Genomic DNA, 8,875 nt, shown 5'->3' on the forward strand with positions numbered 1-8,875 from the left:
TATTCTGAATATATCTAGTCTATAAATCCACAAACTATTTAAAATGATCATAAATTTGAAACTAAGTCGTTTTAACATGAGTATTCTATTCTTTTTAAATAAATACATTTTATGCAGATGTTATAAGAAAATATTATTAATTTTTAGGGGAAAAGGATAGTAAGTAATTATTAATTAGGCAAATAAAATTAAAATACACGTGGGTAAGCTCAAGTTCAAGTCAAGAAAATGACTTGATTTTATTTATTTATTTTTTGTTACAATCATTTGTATTTGATATTAATAGCAAAAATAAACAGATAAAGTTGTTTGAGCCACAAAGCAACTTCCAAATCGGCGCTGATGATGTGTTTGTGTTATCAGTTATGGACATACCGAAATTAACACCAAATAGTTTGTAAAAAGTATAAAAAGAAGAACATGTTTATGGTTTATATAAGTCCCATTGATCTATAAAACAAATCATACACATACTAACAAGTTATACTTCTAGCTCATAGAATGGGTTTTCAACCAAGGATGCTGATGCTCGTTGTTACTTTGTTTGAAATGTTTTTCTGTCTTGGTGCCACAACAAGAAACGATACTTTTGATAAAAATTATTATGTAACTTGGGGGAAAGATCGTATTTTGTTTTTTAAACATGGACAAGAAGTTCAATTGTCATTGGACCAATCTTCAGGTTATAGTTTTATTACAAATTGGATTTTCAGTCGTTTACATTTTACCATGTTTGTTATTATTGCATTTTTATTGTAGCATGCTTATTTCTTGGATCGTTTAACTTATGATAGGTGCTGGATTTGCATCTAAATCATACTATGGATCCGGATTCTTCCAAATGAAGATTAAACTTCCAGATAAAGATTCGGGTGGCGTTGTTACTGCTTTTTATGTACAGACGAACACTTTAAACTAGTTTATTAATTGTTAAATAAATTTTCTTTAAAATCTTTACAAAAACGAGTGAAGGTGATCGAGATGGTGGAAAACCACTCATTTGCCTATTGTTTTAGCTTAAGGTTTACAATAAGGTTAAATATTCTTTTACATACTATTCACACCATTGAAATCTCGATGCAATTAAGGTTTGATGGCTTGTTTCTTATGAGTTAAAAAAAAATGTTATGAAACTTAAATTAAGTTTTTACGAAACTATATGTTTGTTCACTTACAAACGTCCTTCTCTATTGAAAGGCCGACCTTTTATACTCTTCAATACATTTTTCTATGTTTTTCCCGTTATGTTGCGTGATTTAATCTTATATGATATATGATATGCTATGTAGTTAAATTCTGATGCTGCCATACACGATGAGTTGGACTTTGAGTTCTTGGGAAACAGACCAGGTAAACCCGTTGTCTTACAAACAAATGTATTCGCACATGGCCTTGGTGGTAGAGAGCAAAGAACTCGTCTATGGTTTGATCCCTCAGCAGATTTTCATTATTACAAACTCCTATGGAACCAACATCAAATTGTACTAATTATCTCTCCTTATCCTGGGATATCAATATGGTTTGGTTTGACCCATCAATATTTTTCTTATAAACATTAGTTTATTGTATAATGTTACATATACCGCATTATTAATAAAACAACTTAAGAAGTTGTAAACATACGATTACACTTGCGGTGACTTTCATCCTTATTTAATTGTTTCATTTTAATATATGTTACCCTTTAACCCATAAACGATACAATAGACCCTTTTTACTCGTTTTTATCTGTTTTACTCTATTGACATGTAACCGATAAAATACAACCCAAATCGACTTGTTTTAATGGTTTTCTCGTCAGGTTTTTTTTGGATGACATACCGATTAGGGTATACAAGAACCACTTGGTGAGAGGTATAGTTGGATACCCTCATAGAGCAATGCAAGTGGTTGTAAGCTTATGGGATGGATCTAATTGGGCCACTGATGGAGGCAGAACCAAAGCTAATTGGACCCAAGCACCATTTCAGGCCCATTTTCAAGATTTTAACATTGTGGGCTGCCGTTCTAACCCCAATAGCCCAAATAAGGATTGTTATTCCACAAGGTACTTTTGGAATAGCAGAAATTATTGGCAATTAAACAGTCAACAATTGAGAAAATTAGAGGCTGTGAGAAGAAAATATATGAATTATGATTATTGTACTGATAAGAATAGGTACCCTGTTCCTCCAGTAGAGTGCCTTGAGGAATAAATTATTAATTTTAGTATTAACTTGTATTGGGCTGTGCTTATGCTAGTATACCTTTAACAGCCCATATCCCCCTAGCAATAAAATTGAAGCAAAATATATATGTTACAATGTACTTGATTTACTAAAAGTTGGTATTGAAAGAGTAATGTTTGATTTTGTTTTTCTTCCAATATTATATAGTTCACAATGTGTCAATTATAGGTTAAACTGAGTAATGTGTTAGGACGTCAGGTAAAATGTGTCAATTCTATGCTGAGCTAGTTGACACACAGTTGTAATATTATAACCATAACGAGTGTTTGTTCATAAATAGTTTTAGTTTATTTGAAATCAAGAAATTTATTATATGGACGAATTGAAACACTTCAGGTCTAACAATAAAAGAACTTGTCAACCTGCGTTGTAAAACAGTTGAACTAAACAAACACCACTTACAACTAGAGGTGCACAAAAAACCCGAACCCGGAACCGGACTCGAAAAAATACCCGGAACCGGTTTTTGTATACCTGGGTTTTTAATACCCGAACCCGTACCCGACCCTACCCATAGAGTACGGATAGAGTATGCATTTCAGTACCAAAACCCGTACCCGGAACCGGGCCCGATTTATACCCGGTAATACCCGAAAACCAGAACCGGTTCCATACCCGGAACCGGGTTTTTCCAATACCCGCAATTGGGTTTTTTAAATACCCGATCTATACCCAAAAAATACCTTAAAATACCCTAAAATTCTAACCCCTTAAAAAAAATCCAATCTATACCCGAAAAGTCCCCGGAAAAAGCCCAAAAAAAAACCCAAAAATAGGGTTTTTCACTACCTGAAAATAAGGTATTCAAATACCCGGTTTTAGAATACTCCGTTCTATACCCAACCCGAACCCGATACATAGGGTATGGTTTTTAGACACAATTCCCAGACCCGAACTCGACCTGGGGATTACCAATACTCGATTTTCCAATACCTGGTCATACCCGAACCCGGGTATTTGAAAAACCCGATTTGTGTACCTCTACTTACAACCCATAAGTCAAGGACATGTCAAACCGGTGTGATAAGAAGAAAAATGAACAGATGAATCTTGTAACACATGAAAAATATTCATGCAAGTATTATGATAGCGAATCATACGATCCCATATGTTTTTACTCACAAAGAATTGACTGATATGACTATTGACCAAGTCATATGACCATTGTGGCCATTTGTTGCCCTGTTATACAGTGACGGATGTAGAACAAAATGTCAGGGATAATGCTTAAAAAAAATTTTTTAACCGTATTTCATTCAATGTAAACTAAACAAAAATAGAAACACGATGATAAATAAATTTAAACACATGGGCTGCATATTTCTCTCATTTGGTTTTTGAAAGGTTGAAATCGAGCCATCACATCCTCTTTTTTTACTTTATCAAGCGTTTCTCTTACGACCGCACAAATTAAAGCATTGTTCAAATACTTATCACTCGTTCGAATGCGCAAATCCATCTTGATAAGCTTCATTTTAGAAAAAAAACATCTTTCAACGGTTGCAGTTGCAACCGGTAAAACCAAAGCTAGCTTCAATATACGATAAACCAAAGGAAAAGTGACGTGTTTTCCGGTTTCCACCATTGCACGAGCAAGGTCACACATTCCACCCAATTTTGTAAATTTATCATCTTCCTTTAAAGTGTGATAAAAGATCGTAAGATCACCCGAAATACACTCTCTTTTTTCATTACGAAAGTCATTGGAATACATATCAGAAAATGCCACCATCTTCGATATGTCAAACTTAGAAAACGAATCACAAGGATTTAAACCGAACATATTTTCTATCAAACTAGTTGAGACCTCACTAAATCTATTTCCAAGTTCTTGAATTTGCATATCAAAATAGCATTAAAAACTTCAACATCAAAATGATGTCGATTAATAATGATATTCTTTCGGTTCATTGATTACCATAACTTTCTATCATATCTAACATCTTAATCTTGTTTTTTTCACAAAACAATGTCACTTTAGTCAGCATCTTGTCAAACCCGTTTTGTCTTAGATTATTCAATGCTCGGTTTGTCCCGCTTATCAACTTAGACGCTTTAACAAGTCTTGTTTTTGTTTTTTTTGAAGATGTTTTGATGGAGCATTTTTTAGGCCTAAAATATCGTCTAACAAGTGTATTAAAACACAAAATCAAGACTCTTAAAATACTTAAGAATACTTTTCGCGTTAGTTCGTTGTTGCACACTCTCTCCATCTTCTTTAATAAAAGTAAGTACCTCAACAACTTCCAGGAATAATTTTAGCAAACTTACGATTGTTCTATATTGACAATTTATATAAACAATTATAATTTTAGTTTAAAATTGAAGAATACCTAAATTGAGAAACTATAGGTTGAACCGTGAAAAACGGTTCGAACCAATGAACCACCTCTTCTCGGCTGTAGCGTGGAGCGATGGAGGTCACCTGGTCAGGTGACCGGAGGAGGAGAAGGGTAGACTGACAGAGGGCATCCCGCAGCACCACAGTGATGTCTGGTGGTGTCTGGTCACGGTGGTGGCAGTTTTTGATTAATTGAGGACCAACAATTTTGTTTTGAGTGTAACATATATTATTTTAAAGGTTAATGGATTTTATTGGTTTGGGTTTTAGTTGGGTTGAGTTTTTAAATTGGTTGGGCTTAAAACGCATAGTGTTAACGTTATTTTCTTTCAGGGGTAACGAAACACGAAAAACGACCTAAATTTTTTTTTTTACACTACCGACTAGAAGTTGAGCGGTAGCCGAGGCTACCCCTTCCAATACACTACATCTGCCGCTGCTGTTATACGACCCATATAATATGACAAACAAGATGATGGCTCTAGGGCTAAGCGCGGTTCGGTTTTTAGGTGAAACCGAAACCGAAGTTGGTTTTCGGTTTTTCGGTTTTTTCCGGTTTCGGTTCGGTTATAATCGGTTTTTTTTGTTGTGTGTAGGCATTGCAAAAAAATTCCAAAAAAATGAAAATGCATATTATATTCAAAACACAAAAATAGGCATTTGTTACATGGAACCAAACGAATACAAACTTGCAAGAGTACTAGAGTTTAAAATTCAACAAAGTTCTTAATCAAAAAACATTAAAAGTTTAGTTTCAATCTTCATTCTTCATCTTATTCATCTTCAAAGTTTACTCCAAATCTTCATCATCTTCATCACCATCAACAATAGATCCTTTTGGTGTTTTGTTTCTGGTCATAACATCTAAAAAAACACATATAATTGTATTAATATTTAAGTGAAACACATATCGGTTCATTTCGGTTTTTTTCGGTTTTTTAAAAATGGAAAACCGAACTGAAACCGAAAATTCGGTTTTTCAAAAAAACAAAAAATTAACCGTCGGTTAATGCTTCAGTTCGGTTTTTTCGGTTTTTTAAAAATGAAAAACCGAACCGAAACCGAAAATTCAGTTTTTCAAAAAAACAAAAAATTAATCGTTGGTTAATGCTTCGGTTCGATTTTTTCGGTTAATTCGGTTTCAGTTTGGTTTCCTACTCACCCGATGATGCACACTATTGAGATGGTGCTTCGAAAACAACCCCCTTGTAAAGCTATAAAAAAAATAATAATAAAAACAAAATAAAGATAAATGAAAAATTATTCTTGCTTTTTTGTTTGTTTTATAATTATATTCTTAAATATCTAAAAAGTAAATTTTTATAAAGTTACTACTAAATTTATTTATCTAATTAACCATATAACAAATTCAAATAAGGAGTCAAACAATTAATTACGTTTTATGCCATGCTTTCATACCTAAACTGATCATTGAACGTCTACTTGTCGAATAGACCGGATTTTTTTGTTTTTTTTTTTCAAAAACAAAAAAAAATTTTAAAAATTTACAAATTATTATAAATATAACTAATCTAAAACGAAATATGAAACTATTTTATCCAATGTTGTAGATTTGTATAAATATGAAAATATGAAGCAGTAAATCTGGCAATTTGGGGATACGTATAAATACAAAAAAAGAATCTATAGCTGAACTAAACTATATGTAAAGCAGAAGCATTAAACCTTTAAAAGATGAAACCAGAAACACGATCAGCTCAAGTAACGAATCAGCATCCCTCTAATCTCTCAATGGCACTCATCTTATTTTCAGCATTCATATTCAACCTTTGTGTTTTCAACAACTGCCTTCACCATTCCCAGAAAATAATAAGGTCAGGCACATTTTTATATTCTGGCAAATGTGTAAATAAATTTTATGTGCTGACTATTATGGTATTTGTAAAATTTACAGAAATGGATGTTAAAGAAGTAAACAAAAAGTTACTTGATGAACTTGAGGAAATGGGGTTTCCGTTGGCTCGAGCAATGAACGCGCTCTATAAATCAGGTTAGTCTGTTAAAAACATTTTGTTTTAAGGAATTGGTTTTGTACAAACACATGTTAAAACTCGTTTACTTATTTTTATGAACGGTGATAATTTCGACTTGTTTACTTATTAACGGGTAAGGAAACACGTAAAAGAACAATACAAAGTGTGTTTACTCAAATAGTTAGATTATTGCATTTTTTATGCTAATATGATAATAATATTTTTTTTTGTTAAGGTAACTCTAGTTTGGAGGATGCTATTAACTGGATTGTTGATCATGAGAATGACCCAGATATTGATCAAATGCCCGCTGTATGATTCATTCGTGTAATTTGATAATTATTTAAGTTTTATCTCATTTTATGAGTGCATATGCAGTTTTTACCTTTTCGCTTGTTATAACTTATTAAAATTAGTTCATATCAACTGCTTATTTATTTTTAATCCACTAGGTTCCGGTAAAAATTGATGTCGAGGATGTTGAGCCTTCTGTAGTATCAGAAGAAGTGAAGCTAACAGCACAAAAATTAAGGTTTGTTTTGGCTTTGGTTAGTGAAACATTTTAAATTCTCTATGCCTAGTAGTTGAGTTCTTCATGAGTTTTATCCAATAATAACGTTAATATTAATAATAACTATGATTTGTTTGTTATCACAGAGAAAAATCACGAAAAAGGACCAAGGAAGATGTGCAATCCGTAGCGAGTAGAGAGAAGGTATTGTAAATGACTAACACGGGTTGGGTCGAGTTGGATTGGCCCGACACGCCAAAACTTTTCTCTTTTTTTTTTTAATATAAAATTAGTTAACAAATGTAACATGAATGCATGAATGGTTTATTCTCTTTCTTTCACATTTATAGGAAAGAATTCGGGCAGGTAAAGAACTGCAAGAAGCAGAGAAAATCGCAGAAGAAAACGAAAGAAAACGGTCTCTTGCTACAAATCCTGTTAATATTTTTATTTTAATTTTCTGTTTTTATGAGTATGTGTCGTTGACTACTCGTTTCAATTCGCAACATTATAATCAGCTTTATAGCCTTGAGGAAAGCAGAAAAGGAGGAAGAGAATAGAGCCCGGGAAAAAATTCGTCAAAAATTGCAGCAGGACAAGGTTTAACTCTGTATTTCTAAGTATTGCTTTTTAAATTTTATTTTTATTTTTTTTAGCCAGTATTGTTTTTTATGCGTTAGGCAGAAAAAAGGGGGAGGCTTGAATTACCTATGCAAAATCATGCATCTCTTAAGACTAGCACGCCTACGGTTCCAGAAAATAAGGTAAACTTTAGTATCATGTTTTGATGTCTAACATTGAGAATATTTATAATCTTAAACAATGAAATTTTAATCATTGAAAAACAGGAGATGCTACCTGTTATTTCTAATGCGACCGGTGCTAATTTAACAACAAAGGTAGATTTGATGAGAGAATGTTTAAGGTCGATCAAGCGAAAAAATAAGGTAAGTCTTAGTGCCACAAATTATCATATAATGAGTAAGTTGATAAAATGACGAAAATGCACATTCTAAATTTCTTACATGTTATTGAAATATATAGGATGATGGTGTCAAAGTGAAGAGAGCTTTTGAAACTCTTCTAATTTATGTCAGAAACGTTGCAAGAGATCCCGATGAGGATAAATGCAGGAAGATCCGATTGAGTAATCCTGCTTTCAAGGTATTAATATAATCTTTGTTGTAAAATCATTAAAGAAAATGGGATTTGGGTGACTTTAATACTGTTGATAAAACATAACCTTAATCGAGTTGACATAATTTAGTTTAAAAATTTTCTAATGAGAGTTTTCGTGTTTCTAATTCGTGTGTGATTGGAATAACAGGAAAGAGTGGGGAGATTTGAACAAGGGGAAAAGTTTCTTGAGCTTTGCGGGTTTGAAAGAGTCGAGGGCGATAACTATTTGTTTCTGCCACGAGAGAGGTTTGACATGGCGGTTTTTAAGTCAGCCGGGAACATATTGCAGTCTGCTATAACAAATCCCTACTTTGGACTTCTATCACCAGAAGAATGAATCATATGTAAATTCATACATGTTTGCATAACTAGTATATCAAGTATGATTTAAAAGGCACATTATTACAATAAGATTTAAGCATTTAAATACTAATTTCGACATGTTTGACTCGTAAAACCCATATGTAACATGTTTAAGTAATAGAACATTATTATATTTTATATTTTATCTGTTTGACCCGTAGCCTAACCCCCGAAGCAATATGTTCTCATGTAAATATGATTTTTTGTGACGTTTGTCTAGACTTTCTAGACGCATATGAACGACTTGATATATATTTAC

At 32.8% G+C, this 8,875-nt stretch overlaps 2 protein-coding genes across 3 annotated transcripts; both read left to right on the plus strand.

Moving 5' to 3' along the window:
* Positions 1-487: 487 nt before the first annotated feature.
* LOC143617012 (xyloglucan endotransglucosylase/hydrolase protein 2-like) lies at positions 488-2,366 on the plus strand. Its single transcript, XM_077089687.1, has 4 exons — positions 488-682; positions 795-895; positions 1,290-1,519; positions 1,802-2,366. The coding sequence occupies exons 1-4, from the start codon at positions 502-504 to the stop codon at positions 2,193-2,195; spliced, it is 906 nt and encodes a 301-aa protein (XP_076945802.1). The 5' UTR covers positions 488-501; the 3' UTR covers positions 2,196-2,366.
* Positions 2,367-6,482: 4,116 nt separating this feature from the next.
* LOC143617013 (uncharacterized) lies at positions 6,483-8,655 on the plus strand. Of its 2 annotated transcripts, none has more exons than XM_077089689.1 (10): positions 6,483-6,580; positions 6,809-6,875; positions 7,016-7,095; positions 7,221-7,278; positions 7,425-7,492; positions 7,593-7,674; positions 7,755-7,838; positions 7,923-8,021; positions 8,119-8,238; positions 8,402-8,655. In XM_077089689.1, the coding sequence occupies exons 2-10, from the start codon at positions 6,867-6,869 to the stop codon at positions 8,588-8,590; spliced, it is 789 nt and encodes a 262-aa protein (XP_076945804.1). In that variant the 5' UTR covers positions 6,483-6,580; positions 6,809-6,866; the 3' UTR covers positions 8,591-8,655. The 2 variants fall into 2 exon arrangements, with proteins under 2 accessions (XP_076945804.1, XP_076945803.1); XM_077089688.1 differs by having other exon boundaries at positions 6,487-6,580; positions 6,799-6,875.
* Positions 8,656-8,875: the final 220 nt, after the last annotated feature.

The sequence above is a fragment of the Bidens hawaiensis genome, unplaced genomic scaffold (assembly GCF_021521415.1).
Source record: "Bidens hawaiensis isolate Kalapana, Puna unplaced genomic scaffold, B.hawaiensis_p1.1 tig00051308_1, whole genome shotgun sequence".
NCBI lineage: Eukaryota > Viridiplantae > Streptophyta > Magnoliopsida > Asterales > Asteraceae > Bidens > Bidens hawaiensis.